This window comes from Chamaea fasciata, unplaced genomic scaffold, assembly GCF_029207755.1.
Source record: "Chamaea fasciata isolate MVZ Bird 193981 ecotype frontalis unplaced genomic scaffold, bChaFas1.0.hap1 SCAF_11, whole genome shotgun sequence".
In the NCBI taxonomy this organism is placed as follows: Eukaryota; Metazoa; Chordata; class Aves; order Passeriformes; family Sylviidae; genus Chamaea; species Chamaea fasciata.
Window position 1 is genome coordinate 9,966,249 of NW_027094096.1, and position 15,798 is coordinate 9,982,046.

Here is a 15,798-nt window from a genome sequence, read left to right on the forward strand (position 1 = left end):
GCAATATGCAAATGAATATCCTAAACCAGAAACCCTGTTTACCATTTACACCCCCCAGCAAATGCAAATAGAGATCTGATCTCCTGGAAACCACCAGCAGATGAATGCTGTGTGCCATTTGAGGAGCATGGAGGTGTGGATGGATACCTTTGTGCTGGCCGGCTCCTGAAGGCTCAGGTAGTTGGGGGGCAGGCTGCTGGCCACTGGCACCTGGTGCTCCTGGGAAGCCAGCTGGGCATCTTTCAGCAAAGGGAGCCAGGCAAAGCCCACTGTGCACAAGAACAAATAAATGGGACCCTTTGAAAAAACAAGCTTCTAAAGTTTAAAGGAAGACAATAACATCCAGCCAAAAACTTTGAAATCCTTATTTGAAGTATATAATGTATATTTATAATTAAAAGTAATTCTACTACAGGTACCTGGTGTTTCCAGAGCCTCTTTCTTTTTGGCATTAGCTTTTGCATTTATGTCACAGGTGACATGATAAAATGAAAACAGAATGTGGTGTTTCTTATGGAGTTGAGTGGGAAGTTCAATTTTCACCTGAAATGGAAAATGTTACACCTCACTTTAGTTTAAAAATCAATTAAACCAGGCATCAGAGATGGGTTAAATGAGTGACATCTCTCTACACAGAGGTCTAAGTATAGCCTGCCTTTACTGGGTAATGTTTGCCCCATGGTAAGAAATGCTCTCTTAATGAAATTGTTTATGATGATCATCTGTCACTTTTACTTAAAACAGCTTTTTTCCACTTTGTCTTGTGAAGGAATATTTTCACTAACGATGAAAGAGCATAAGATGAAAGAGGACAGAACTAAAGAGTGGTGGACTCTGCTTCGAAGTGATCACCTGCACTTTAGCAGCCATAAATAGCCAGCCCCATGCTCACATTTTCAGGATGACCAAACTAAAACTAAAATGACATCTCTGCTACTGCTTCATCATCATTTCATGGCAAAGACCAAGTAATAAAGGCTCACATGAAAATTAACTTTTACTTATAATTTCTTCTCAGTCTTAAATCCCATATCATACCATCCATGAAATCCTACATACTGGTTTTCAGGTATTATTAACCTATTGGAATAAAAATAAAAACTCATCAGAACATGTTACGATAAGAGCTAATAAAAATGACCCTTTGGTCTTGTGAGCTGTGATGAAATTTATCCAGGCTAATTCTATGCTAAAGTAAGGGTTAGAAATCGTTGATAAATGCTTCCAGTGTTAAATCAGCTTATGGGTAATAACCTAATACCATAAACACAGATATTAAATGGGCACCCAGAGACAGGGTTTGAGACAACTTTCTTCTTAACATCCTACATTCTTTTGAAATCTGCACCTGTTTTACTAGGGACATTGAGGACAGGTGCACACCTCTTCCAGCCAAATTGGCAATTCACATCTGAATTCAGCTCCTCATTCAGGTTGAAAATAATCTCCCCACACCAAGTGGCTCACTAGCATCACATGAAGGACACTTTCAGATGTGTTAAACCCCAGAACACATCTTGTAAAGGATTAGCAAGGAATTCAAAATCTCTGAAAATGTAATGTTTTAAGTTCCACCTCAGTTACTAAACAGGAATCTTAAAATTGATACTTCACATGTAGTTGTATGTTATCTGTTGATCTTGCCTCAGCAATTTTAACAAAGTAAATTTTTACTGAAAAAAGGAAATTTCACTGACTAGGAGAACAGTTTGGAAAATGCTGGCTATAAACTCTATGTCGTTCGCCAGTCTTATCACTACATATAAAGCAATAGTGGAAAATCCAGAAAGGACACTTGACATTCACAAGCCATCAAACACATCAGTCACTGAGAGGGTGAAAATAAGTTCCCTTGCAGGAAGCCTGGGGAATCGACACTTGGTGTTGGTGAACATGAAGAGGCACATGTGAGTAACATTTGGCAAAGGCCATCATTCGAACTCCTCTAATGCACCATCCTCAAGAGCACCAGCTGAAGGACTTGCTGCAGCCACCACACGTCACTGTACATTCTGTTCAGACCACTGCATCAACAAAAATGCCCCAATGCAGATCTTATATGTCAGAGAGGGATTTGTTCTGACACTTGGCTCCACACTTCATCATAATGTTTACTGTTTCCATAAAATTCAGAGATGCAGCTGGACCCTTAATGTAATCCAGACGTGCATTTTAGAGAGCTGCACTGTTCCTAATTAATTCTACAGCATCTTAACTGTACTCAGAACATCTTACAAAAGGAACAATCCACTGAGTTTATTTAAGAAGAGAAAACAAAACGTGAGACTGCATGTCAATCTACACAGCACAGCCCTTCCAGATACACAAGCAATGGCAACAGAAGCATTCTGTACAGATATTTTTCTGTCTCATTGGCAAACATGTGGGATTGGCAGACATTTAATGAAAGAAAAAGCAGACTGACCTCATCATAGAAATCAGGATTCTGGGAATGATGTAGCACAGCAGTGTAGGCTGAGGTTGTAAATAAGGGTCCACCTGGCTTCCCATAAATACACTGACAAAAGTAACATGTTTTCATTACATTGGGAAATTCTGCTGAAGATACTAGTATTGCTATATCCAATATGTATGTACATTTAAAACAATTAGCATGAAAAATTGATCATTACTTTATCAAATATTAAAAGAAATGTTTTAAGTGCTCAAACCTGGATTTTTTATACACCCTTCCAGTAAAAGTACATTGATTCTGTGAAAATTACCCTATGCTCAATTAAGCAATGCAGACTCCTTAGACTTTTTCCTTGCTGTTATTAATTTCAGATTTTTGTGCAAAAAGCTTTACAAAATCTATTTCACTTTTATGCAGTTCAATACACAATACAGTGCTTTTACTGACTTTCCAATGTTGCAAGAGCTATCCCTGTTAACAGTCTCTTTTCTGGCAGTGTCCTATCTGAGCACTCTTGATTACTGAGTAATGGCAGTTTTATTTATTGCTGGGAAAACTAGACCACAACTGGACTGTGCAACAGCTCTTGGGCAACAGCAAAGTTAAAAATTAAGTCTCAGGTCCTAATTTTGTGCCCCACTCTTTTCAATCAAGTCTCCTGAGCTCAATGAGAAATGTAGGATAAGTGATAAATTCTAGAAAAAGCAACCTGAACTGTAAAATTGGCTCTGTTCTCTACTATTATCTCCTTTCCCCTCCACCAGTCAGAAGGCTGGCACTGCAAAATGGTATCACTATGACCAGCTGGGATCTAAGAGAACCACAGAGCAAAATTAGAGGCATGTGTGACAACATCCACTCTTGAATGGCTCTGGTTCAGCATCACTCTTACTCTTGGACTTTATACGTAATGTCCTCAGAAACAGCACCCTCAGAACATTCGCCTCTTGCAGCTCACCTTGAGTGGCTTTGATCCTTCTTCATCAGAGCTTTTGAACTCAATGCACACTGTTATATTCCGTGCCTGGAGAGACAGAAGCATATTAAAGCTGACATCAGAAATGGGGTACCCATAAGAACTCAGGTAAACTACAGAGCTGGAATAAGACCTTTTCAGAATCCAAGAGAAACATGCAGATGGTGTAGTACTATTTATAAATGCCTGTAAGTATCAGTGATATCACTAGAAATAAAATTTCCATGAAAAAGGCAAAATGCAAGCCAGTGACTGTGTAGCTGCAGACTGTTAAGTGACCAGGACTTACCTATATCTTGTCCTTAATTATTTTCCATCACCATGGAAACACAAGTGGTACCAGGTTTCATTTAATAATACAAACACTATCTAGATTAATTTTATCTGCGCACGTTATGTCATTAATATAAAGCCCTTCTGAAAATGGTGAAGAAGTACTGCCACATTATCTCTCTTTGAATCATTGTTACAACTTAAAATCAGCCCACAGATAATTGTACCAGTGTTTTCTGATTGCAAAAGCTGAAAAAGATAGAGCCAACTCAGTGACAACATCACCATTTTCCTCTCCATTATAAGTTCTTCTTGATTCCTAAAAGAGCTCATGCAGGCCACTGCTACCCTATGTTGTCCTGAAGCAGCCCCATACTGTACCTTGTTGAAGTGCTTTTGGCTGTCATACTTCAGGTGTTTTGGATAAATGTATATTTGGTTCTTGTACACCCTGTAAGGTCGGGAATATTTTGTTGATTCCTGCACAAACTCCTCAACTTCCACTGTAGGTTGATACTCCTTTACATTATGGAATGGCTTGATTGGAATAAAGGATGAAGTTACACAGTCTTCAAAAGAAAAGAAAAGAGTCCCATCAGATATTGTGTTTGTTTTTACTGTCTTACTACTAAGAAAATGTATTATTGAGATGGAACACACAAAACTCTGCCTTGACTTATGAAAAAAGACTAATGCTGAGATGCCTTAAATTCACACAGTACCTAGAAGAGTGGCAATATCAGGCACTATCAGACCATCCTTAAATGATTTCTCTCACTTGAATTAAACTGGGCAGCACTGGTAACCTCTTTTGACACCCACAGTATTTGGTGACATTTGATGGTGTAACAGCCTCATTGGTATACGGACAATTTCTACAGAATGTACTGAGGGATGCTGCTTCTAATCAATTTTACAGCTCAACAGCTCATTTAAGTTTTTCTGTTATGTAATAACATAATAACTAAAATGAAGAAATGAGCAGTGCAGCACTAGATCAAATATATGATGCAATTGGGATAACTGAAATCAGATCAAGAAACAGAAGATGAAAATAAGCCCTCCGTCACTGAGACTGGGAGAGATCAAAACTGGACAGAGAATACTTTCTCTTCCTATACCATTAAAGCAGTGAGGCCCTTAACTTCATGGGGAACTCAAGCTGAGAGGGGCCAGAAACTTAAGGATGTCCAGAGCAACCAGAACTATTTCTGGGAAAAGCCGTTGGACATTACCTACAAATTTCTTCCTCAGATCATAGAATAATCCCCAGGAAAAGTCTACCAATGTGTTGTGAGGAAGCTGAAAGAAGCTTGTGATCCCTCACATACACCATGCCAAAATTTACTTCCTTCTAACCTCGTACAAGAGGAAATTGCCAGTTTCAGAATAATGCAGGTGCTCTGCAACCCAGGCAGGCTGGGGAGAAGTGGCTCCAGGCCAGCTGCAGCAGTGAGGTTCCTTTCCTCTCAAAGACACTGAAAACTGGGCTGGATCTGGCCAGGTACAGGATGAAACAAAGAGTGGTGCCATTAAATGACAGCAGATCAAAACCACTCCCCTGCAGACACTTTCCTACACAGTGGACGCTTCTGTCAGAACTGTCTCAAGGCGCAGTTATGGATGGAAAGCCTAGGACAATGTCCTATTTAATTAGAATAATTAAAGTAGAATCATACTTGGATGTTCCAGAGGAACACAATCAACTGCAATGTCCAAACAGCCAGGTATAGTCTGTATTTTGCTAATCTTCTCTGCTCTGCAATGAGATAAATGAAAACATTTTAGAAAATTAGAACAACAGAGATCATAACATCACAGGAATTAATGGAAAATGAAAAACAGACCCTTATTTAAGACATTTAAGATACGTTAAACACGTTTAACATATACCTATTGGCTATTAAACTCTAATAAAATGTAACAGCAGAAATAAGATACGATTTGGTTTGTAGTTTCTTTTTTTTTCCTTAGTCTCACTCCTGCCTTCTCTTTGCAAGCAGAATTATTTTGTAAAAAAGGAAAGAAGTGATGAAGCAAAATTTATGAGAATTAACTTATCTACTTTTACTTTCTAAAATCTGAATGAAGTATTCCCTAAAAAGGAATTCAGTGAGCACGGAGATGAGAGGAGTTCACAGCATTGTGGCTTCTGCAAGTGCCATGCTGAAATGGGACCAAGACATATTCCTTGTGCCTGAGCAACTTGAGCAGTGCCAAAACCACGATGTTAAATCTTTTCTGTCTAGATGTTTTAGGGATACAAACACAGCAGTGGTGCCACTAATGAATAGTCAGTAGAGTGTCCTGACCAGTAACTGTAAGGTGGCACAAGAAGTTAAGGGCCTAATCTAAGCCCTGTGGCTGACATTCAATATTTCTATGATCTCTTTTTATATAAATGGAACACAAGGTATTTAGATTAATTCATTTTTAGGGCCATTTAGAGTAGAAGAGACAAAGAGAAATACATGGGTCAATTCTCATGTCACTTATCCAGTATAAACACAGACCTTGCTCTAGGATTAACCTGATTTATACCTGTATGGAAACTACCCAGCCAAACCTCTGTTCAGAGATTTACAGGCTGTAAAACACTTGGAGAAGGTTTTTACTTTTGATGCCCATTCTTGAGTTTGTCACGGAGATTTAAAGAAACAAAAGCAAGGAGTTGGGAAACCCACAAAGAATGATTTTGTATCTCTGTCACCCTTTTTTTTTTTTTTTTTTTTTTTTTTTTTCCCCTTGAGATAATGTTGGGTACTTCACCTGCATCTCCCCTGAGAAAAGGTGATTTAAGCAATCACTATTTTTAGGTTATAATAACATTTATTTTAATGTGCCAAATGACGTTTCAATTTTCCTGGAAAGTCCAATCTCAAGCACTCTTTGGCAGGTAATAACCTAATGTGAAAAACACTAATGTAATATAATTTAACATGGCCACTTTGGCACACTGTGTTAAACAAAGAAAAAAACCCAGCTACAATTATTCTGCACAGTTTTATAAAGCTTCAAAGCAAATTAGAAACTTTTCCTTACCTTCTGTATTCTGCTATTAGTTTAATCAAGTCTTCCATGGAAATTTTATTGCTTTCTTGCCTGAATAAGGGTGAGAATCGGGAGTCTCTGTCAACATTTCCCTGATTATCTTTAAACACTGGCCTATAGAGAAAGAAAAATGATATATTTATAAACACTCACGCGTGTATATATATTTGTATGTATATATATAGGAATTCTTACACAAATTCATGGCCTCTCTGCAGATTTTCACCCAAGAGAGCCCTGCCAAGCCTTGCAGGACAAAGGCAACCTCAGTTTTTCCCATGTGCATCCCAGTCCTGCAAAGACCTCAGACCTGGTTTGAGTGAGAGCTTCTCACCCATCATGGACATGACTCCTCACTTCAACAAGGAGACTGATTCCTTATTTCAGTGAATCAATTTGAAGAACTCAATGCATCAGTAGGTAGTTTCATCCATAGGTAATTTCATCCAAAAAGTTATTAGTCAAGGAAAATCATTATAATTTTAAATAATGAAAATCATAGCTAGCTGTTAAAGCTCAACCACCACCTCTTACCACATAAAGAAACACATGCTTTTACAGAACCAGGTTAGAGACCTCAATGAATGCTCCTGTGCCTTGAATCTGTCCCGTGCCTTCCAGGAACATGACACCAACTCACTGTGGCTTAACATTCCTTCACAAAACCAGTTTGTGGAACACCAACTAAATTTTTGATGAATCAGCTACAAAGTGCCCTATGAACTGGAGAAGAAGGATAACCATCTATAACTGAGAACAATAAATATCAGCTGTTGTGTGCACAGGAAAACATTTCCAGACATTTCCATTCCTGCTCATTGACACTTGCAGGATTTAATTAAGACATTCCAGTGCCCTTTGTATATCCTCAAGGGTCACACTCGCTGGCTGGACCGGATAATGTAGCAGCTATCCAAATTAATGAACCTTGGATTCAACTGTATTATGAAAAAACATTGCTTAACAAAAGTAAAATGTTCTTGACACTAAGTGCTGTTCTGTGAATCATTTGGCCAATCTTGCTTCCTTAATTTACTTCTCTGTTCCACTGCCAGTGCGAAGAAGAATTGATGCCAGGACAAATTGTTGCCAGATGCAAAATAATAGAGGAAACCTTTGGAAGAGGATCCCAAGAATAAGTATAAAGGCACTGTATCTTAACTTAATTAACTGAGAGAAGCATCCCTATCTCATTTCTTTGCAACTGTCGAGAATGATCAACCCTCTTCTATCAGATTTTTACCTCCAGCTGTTAGAGGGAATAAGGCCCACACCAACACACCGTGTCAAAAAGCTTACTAGGGAGAAACCAGACCTCATTTCTGGCAGCCACAACTTACTCTACAAATCCTACTGAACTGCTGTCTGAAAAAAGAAAAAGGGAAAGAAGAAAGATTTAATAATTATTACAGTATTGGTGACATTATGATATTTCTTGGACTCGGCACTGCCTCCTCCTCCAGAGTAACAGAGAGGAGCAAAACACTGGGTGAGTGATTTCCTCTGTGCCACTGGGCTCTGCAATGTGCCGTTGAGCAAACCCAGGCTCTGCTGGAAACTATTAACTGAGTGCAGAGCAGGCTCTGACACCAAGCAGAGCCCTGCTCAGTGCAGGGGTGTAGGGGCACTCACCAAGGAGGGCTGTGGATGTAGGTGGAAATGAAGATAGAAGTGGCTCACTCTGGCTCAGTGATCTTCAGCATCGCCTTCCAGGAGGCTCAGGGACACAGCATCATGATCCTCAAGGTATCTTCAAACCCCAAAGATTCCATGATTGCCCACTCCTGCCCTCTGGTTTGGAGTCAGAAGGGCTTTACAAAGTCATCCTGCCTACAACCACTGCTCCAGAGCATCAGTGCTCCCTGCCTATCACAGGCTCTGCCTCTAGGACTGGTTCAGCAGCATATCCCTGCCTAAATAATGCACCCAGGACAAAATTAAAGGCATGAAAACACTACAAAATGAGGAAGTATTTTTATCTCTCCAGCTCACACACAGTACTCCATTTATATAAAGTTCTTACAACCACATGAGTCATTTAGAAGTCCATTGAAAACAAGATAACCCTTCTTAAAAAGGTATGTTTTATGCACTGGCCAAATTGTACCGGTGTCTCCATTGCCCAGGTTCATTAAAGCTGAAGAATTGCCAGAGCAGCAAGAACTGAATTTGTTACAGCTGCAGTTAAGTAACTGCAATCCCATGTTTTGCTATATCCTTGCAGGTGGAACAAGCGTGCTCCTTGTCACAGGGAACACACTGAAGGCACTTGAGAATGACAATTGTCACATCAAAACAAAGAAATGCTTTAAAAACCTCTGCAGTCCAGGAGTTCAATATTTGTCTAACACATTAGCAATGTACCTTAGTGCTGGGTACCTATTTATGGTGATAATTTAGTAAGAAAAATTTCACTGAACTAAAATCCTGAAGAGATTTTAAAAGCGGTAATTTAGGGGAAAGCAATAGATCACACTAATAAAACTGAAACATCATTTCAGTACTTAAGTGTTTATATGATTCTGCTCTTCTGACATTTTTAGCTGATGGCCCACAATCCTAAAAACCTGTAGAGCACAGAAAACCTACACACTGTTCATCATTTAACTTTGAAAAAGGTTACTTTTGAAGCAGTGGTTTATGATTTGTGGGAAAATTGCTCACCTCCAGGGTTTCACAGTCAGTGGAAGATCTGCAGCTACTGGAAATCAGTTCAGTCTCACTGTCTTCAGCTACTTCAACCTAGGGCAGCTGAACCAAATCAGCACAAGCTGCTAAAGGATTTGAGTATTAGGCTCTAAAACATGATGTTTACGGGGGTGGAGAAGGTTTGAAGGAGTAGCAGTGTAAAAACTAATCTCTGTGAATAAAGTTTCCCGCCACATCTACAGGATTTAGCTGAGGCAGATATTTGCAAACTTTGGCAGTTCTGGCAGGAATATGAGACTCTGACACACCGTAATTCTAACATACCGTAATTATACCTGCGAGAGCACACAGACACCAGATTTCCCAGCAGGAACTCAGGGAAGAACCCTGAGTCATGCTTTTGAGCAATGCTAACAAACTGGTGCCACAGGAGCTAATTAAGAGTTTCAGTCATGTGCAATACTCAACTGTCAAGAGTTTGGCTTGCTGAATGCATATGTAAAGATCGCACTGTGGCCATCTGTAACTGCTTTAAGGAGGGAAAATTTCCACACAAAAACAGGAGTGTGGTTAATGCCAGAATGAACTAACTGGAAAACACATTTCCAAACCCAGGGTTTGGCTATTGATCATAGCCAAACCATTTCTTTCCCCCTGTAGTGCGATAACCTCATGTGGAAACTTCTATTTTCAAGCTGTGAAAACAGAAATAGATTTTATACTTTGCTTTTACCAAAGTCAGACCTGAGCAAGGTTAATACACAAGCAGGCGTAAAAGAGTGTGGAATTTGAATTTTCTCAATGCACCCTAGCTTGACAGGTATTTAGGGGGCTCTCTGCCTCTCAGGGATAGCAGCAAAACTTCACTCATGTCTCTGAAGACTTCCCTCAGGCAGAGCAAGCACAGAGCTGCAGCCACAGCTCTGGGCTGAGGCACACACCATGGGATGCACTTGGGCAGTACAGCTGTGGCACACACAGCCCAGCAGTGAGAACCAGAGGAGAAGGGCACAGAAATCCTGCTCCTACCCACTCCTCATCATGAGGCAACAAGGGATTGCCACTTGGAGAATGCTATGGAAAGAAAATGCACTTCTTTCAGAATGAGAAGAAAATCTTTCTGCATTTTATTTCTGGCAGGATTTGCTCAAGCTGTGGAAGGGCGTTCTAGGCTAGCCAGACCCTGAACCAGTTAAAATCATCACCCTGAACCAGTTAAAATCATCAGGCCACCCAAAGGTAGCTACCACAGCAAGGGCTGAGTTGCAGAACATGTCACTGCTGGTATTTCCACAGAGAACAGGCAGAGGCAGAGTTAATAGGAAGCTTCAGGTCAGTCTGGTGCCAAGCCTGCACCTCCTGCCATTGCACAGTCTGTTACATGCTAAAAGTCTATCAACCCATCAATATGATTTTGATGAATAGTCCTCTGGCTACACAGAAGTAGCAAATATTTATGAGTATCCTTGAGATTACAATGACAGATCAAAACACATTATTTGCCCTTTTCTTGAGCACTCACCTCTCCTGTTCTGACTGGATATTGACAAAAAAGTATGTAAATGAAATATAAATGAACCCTTCAAATGGCCATACCTCACTGCATGTTTTCTTCTTCGCCATCTAAGCACCATATTCTAAAATCAGAAGTTTTTCCCCTGCAGGTGCCACGGGAAACTGTGCCCTCCTGGTGCTCCATGCTCCACGTCAGACTCACACATACTGAGCCACCTCTCATAACCACAGGCAATGCTACAACACAACTTTTTCACCCAGCACTTGCTCTTCCTTTCTCCCTACTGAGAGCTTCAGGCAGCTCTCCACCTGGCCTGCTACTGTGAGAACAGAAGCCACAGAAGAGGGGGAATGTTTTCACTTGGCATTTGACAGCTTTCCTTTTTGTAGGGAATACGAAAACCTATAGTCTCTGCTCTGCGTATGGCAGAAGGAAGGGAGAGCTATTCCCGGGACACGCAGGAGGGTCTCCATCAGGGAGCTCTCTCATCCCAGGGCAGCAGTAAGTTGAAGAAATTACACAAGACTGAGAAAGAAGAAAAGGAGATGACAGAGAAAGGAATTACATCAAAACTTGAAGGGAGAACAAACAGAAAAAAAAGCCATATTTGGTAAAAGGGGATCAAAAGGCACAGGGGTGCCTCGGTCTTGAGGTGAGACCAGCAAAAAATTACACAGGAGGAGAGAGAGAAAAAAAATCCATTACTTCCACAGCGCTGAGCGGCAATAAAACCCAGCTGACCTGCCAAGTGAGAAAATAGAAGTTCTCCATCACCTACTAACCATGAAAAATGCAAGAGTACCTGAACCATAATCCCTCAATATGAACCCCAAAGCATTTCAAGTACTTGGTTAGATTTTTCTTAAAACATCAAAACAAGAACAAAGCCTCAAGAACAGGTACCTGTTCATGTACTTTCTCGGTGGTCACTGCAACTCTATTTCAGACCACAATTACCTTTGTAGGAAATTCTTATGAGAACTGTGACTTTGAAATCTCTTTGGTAATTTTTAGTGCCCAAGGAATGGTGGAGCTCACAATAAATTGATATTCTGTCAGCTACCTTTGCTGCTCCCTGGCAACTTCACTACCTACCTGAAGAAAAGAGTCCACCACAGGAACATTTAATGAGCAAGTAACTGACGTTTAGCTGTGAGAAAAATAGGGCAATGAAACAAAAAACCTGCAGGATATTCTGGGGTCCTGGACCAGAGAGAAAGCTTTGCTTAGCTTCAGGCAGAAGAAGTGAAAAGAATAAAAGGATAGAAGTCCAAGGGAATAAGCTATAAGATGCTTATAAAATCATGAAAAGAATAAATACATACCTCACTGACCAAGCAAATGGCATACGGTATTTTCCCAGCTTGCTGCAGAACTGTTTATTGGATTTTAACACTTTCTGTGCACACTGCAAAAAAGGAAATGTGAATTATTTAATCAGTAACATTCTAACGTCTTAAATGCTGCACAAAGTACATCCAAGCTGAACAGGCAACAGTGTCCCTACAATAATTTGGCCTGATACTGTTCATAACAAAAGGTTCTGGGGTGGACAGCAGAGACATCACAAGATGAAGATGATGCTGCTGACAAATCAAACCCTGTCAGCACTCCTTTATTCAGAACTGCATTAAAGTTGTTATTCCAGTTTTCTGTAATTCCCCAATGCAGGTGCAGTGCCTGCTCAGACACAGCAAGGTGCCTACCCCAACTTCGCTCCTGTACAAAGTTCTGTAGCTCATAATTTCTAAAACCTTGCTGAAAGAGGACATCCCTGTACTAAGGCATAACCAGCACAGGATGGATTTGCAGGTTGCAGACAAAATGGAGCATCATTAATCAGTGGAACTTGGACATTTGCCTTCTGAAGCATGGGGCTCCAGGGAGCCTGTCCTGTTCAGCAACCACAGACTGCTGAGATTTGTCAGCACGATCTGCAATGCCCTCAGCTTCCAGCAGGCTGAAGCTTACAGAGCAGGAAATGATGTTCCTGTTACATTACCTTAAAAGAATCAGGATTCTTAATGTAAGGCTCGGCACTGCTGGCAATGTTTCCCGTGAGTACCTTTTCTATTTTTGCCACCAGCACAATCTCAGAGTGAGGATTACTTATGGAGAAAAGAGCCTGTGGATAAAAGGGAGAACAGTTCAAAAGTATACAGCAATACTGGAGAAAGGAAATACTGCCAGTGCTCTCTGGTGATGGAAACAGTAACAAACCAAATCCAGAAAGGATTATTAAGGATTATTATCTCTGCTTATTCAACACAGCCAGATGGAAAAGAAAATCTTTGTGATAGTGCTGAAGTCAGCTTGTGCACATGCAGCACCTTGCAAACAGACTGACTCAAGTCCAAAAGCAGTAGTGATCATTTTAATATGGCCTAACCTAACTGTTCCTCTTGGGCAGCACCTAAAATCTGGCCTGAGTCAGTCATTCCTCAGGGGAATGAAAGGAGGAGAAAAGGGAACACATGCTGTTTCAGCCCACAGCTCACGGCAACAGCAAGAATGTGGAAGCACTTTGAGATTATTGCAGCACCTGGGTGTTGCTTTGAGTTGTGATTTTGGTTGGGAGAGGTCAGCAAATGGACCCAAAGGGCACAGGAAATACGGGTGCTTTTTCTAAATAGAGAGACTAACTTTTATCAGTTTTGACTGTAAATGGTCTATACAGGGAGCTCAGAAAGCAAGTGGCTCTGTACAACTGACACATAAAAGAGAATTTTCTTGAAAACAAGAACATAGCATGCAAAAGTTCTCCAATAAAAATAAATACTACCAAACTAAAATAAGTCCCACGAGTCTCTAAGCCATGCAAGTCACATGTGGAATACCTGTTTGGGGTACTTCAGCCACTCTTCTGGGAACCCTTTGACCTGTGGTTCTTCCATTTCATTTGAGTCAATATTTTCAACCGCACCATTTTCTAATGGACTCGAGGAACCTGAAATCATCTGCCTAACCAGAGTGTGGTTCAAATCCACATGAAAATCAGCAGAGATCTTCCTGCCATCCCTGACATCATACAGTGCCACGCTCACAAAGAAAGGCTCTACCTGGAGAAAATACCAGAAACAAAATACAGTGGTAACTGAGAGAATGGGAGTAAAATCTATCTTTTAATGGGTTTCTGCAACTAGAAAAAAAGAAAGTAAACAAATATTATTTACAAATTATGGGATACATTTCAAACATATTTCCAACCGTGTGATTTTAGGGGCTTTTAAAGAACGCTTGTTAACAGGGTGCCAGAAGAGGAATTGACAACTTAAAAACTCACAGAATCAAAACCAAATAGATAACTAATTATTAGAGTAAATGAATAGAGCCCCAGAAAACACACTGCAGGATTTTTAAAATGTAGATTAAGAGTCATTATAAAAGAGGGAAGAGTGAGTGTGGGCTTTCCAGGGATCGTCAGAAATGCAACACAAAGATGACAAATGCAAGGGGATGGAAAATGTTTACTGGTACAAACACAAAAGCGTGGGTGTATTATTCTGTGGGAAACACATGTTCCATTTTGCTGGGAAACCAAGAGCATTCAAACCACTCTGACAGTGCCCACTTATCCTATGGCAAAGAACCAGGGAATTCAGTCCTGTGACTGAAAGTAACCTCCCAAGAGTATTCATAGTTCTGATAGAATAAATCAGCCTCAGAATAACACCACCTGAGCTGTCCAGAAATCAGAACCTTAAAACTGTGGAGATAAAGAGCAGTGCATAGCAGGTACAATGTCCTTTGCTTTTCCAGCCTCTGCAATGAATATTGCATGCCCTTGGTGCAGTTATCATGACTTTATTTAAACAGTTATTCCAGCCTGCCAGAAAAAGATATTGATTACATCATGCTGAATTTGCACTCACTGTAGAGGTCATCTTCAAATGAAAAACAAACAAATCAACAAACAAAATCAATGCCTCATATGTAATATATGAATGTGGAATTGCTGGGCCACTGACGTCTCATAACTTTCCTGCTTCAGAGCAGAACTGACTAAAAGCTATAGACTGACATCTACATCTCAATTTTCCCAGCTCTTTTTTTTTTTTTACAGTAAGAGTAAGCAAAATTTTCTGTTTTGTCCTGGTTTTAGTTGGATTTTTCCACTAGATGAAACATCCTGTCCTTTATATTTTGCCTTCTCACCTGTAACTTTATCTCCTTGGTTCCTCATCTCTCCCTGAAAAACTACAAAAACCCCCCAGTTCACCAGCAACTGATATTTCATTGCCTCCTTACATAGGTCTTGGCAGTTTAAACTTGTTCTTCCTATAGCAATTGTTAAGAATTCTCAAGGTTTGAAACATTTTTAATCCTCCACTGAACTGTAGCTGAAACATCTGCAGTGTAAATCAGCTTCAAACTATCTATTGAAAAGTTAATCAGTTTTGTTATTCAGTCCAAAGGCACCAGTATGCATGGGTGATGCAGCTTTCCTTTCACTTCTCTTTCCAAACTAACACATGTATGAAAGGAAAAAAAAAACAAACCACCAACCAACAAACCAACCAACCAACCAAAAAAAAAAAAAAAAAAAGGTCACAGCTCACATTGGTTGCGGGATCATTTTCATTTTCAGTAACACAGGCCTGGAGATTCAAACTGAGAGATTTGCAGGTAATCAGAATCCTCTTTGCAGGCTTTTCTTCAAATGGCTTTATCACTGAGTTTGTCCCTGGAAACTCCTTTTTCTGAGGATTCAATGCCTGAAATAAGTAGGGCAATTTGTTATACATAAGAAAAAGCATCATATTCCAAAACTAAGCTTTTTAAAGGTCTTTGCAACCACCGAAACACCTGAAAAACCTCAAAAGCCGCTGTTGGTATCTTCATATTACTATAGTAAATGAGTGTTATTCCTAATTTATAGATTAGGAAGCAAACCCAAAAGACTGCCTGAGGACATGT

The 15,798-nt window shown here is 40.1% G+C and overlaps 1 protein-coding gene across 5 annotated transcripts in view; it reads right to left on the reverse strand.

The window, feature by feature from the left end:
• DOCK10 (dedicator of cytokinesis 10) overlaps window positions 1-15,798 on the reverse strand; it is a 140,659-nt gene that overhangs the window by 44,569 nt on the left and 80,292 nt on the right. For all 5 annotated transcript variants that reach the window (XM_066193184.1, XM_066193183.1, XM_066193182.1 and 2 more), the window contains exons 11-21: window positions 15,441-15,596; window positions 13,719-13,940; window positions 12,884-13,006; window positions 12,207-12,289; window positions 6,708-6,830; window positions 5,345-5,424; window positions 4,047-4,234; window positions 3,375-3,440; window positions 2,426-2,518; window positions 420-543; window positions 148-269 (exon numbers count right to left, since the gene is read on the reverse strand). In XM_066193184.1, coding sequence (XP_066049281.1) covers window positions 148-269; window positions 420-543; window positions 2,426-2,518; window positions 3,375-3,440; window positions 4,047-4,234; window positions 5,345-5,424; window positions 6,708-6,830; window positions 12,207-12,289; window positions 12,884-13,006; window positions 13,719-13,940; window positions 15,441-15,596 — 1,380 coding nt within the window. The remainder of the gene's footprint in view (window positions 1-147; window positions 270-419; window positions 544-2,425; window positions 2,519-3,374; window positions 3,441-4,046; window positions 4,235-5,344; window positions 5,425-6,707; window positions 6,831-12,206; window positions 12,290-12,883; window positions 13,007-13,718; window positions 13,941-15,440; window positions 15,597-15,798) is intronic.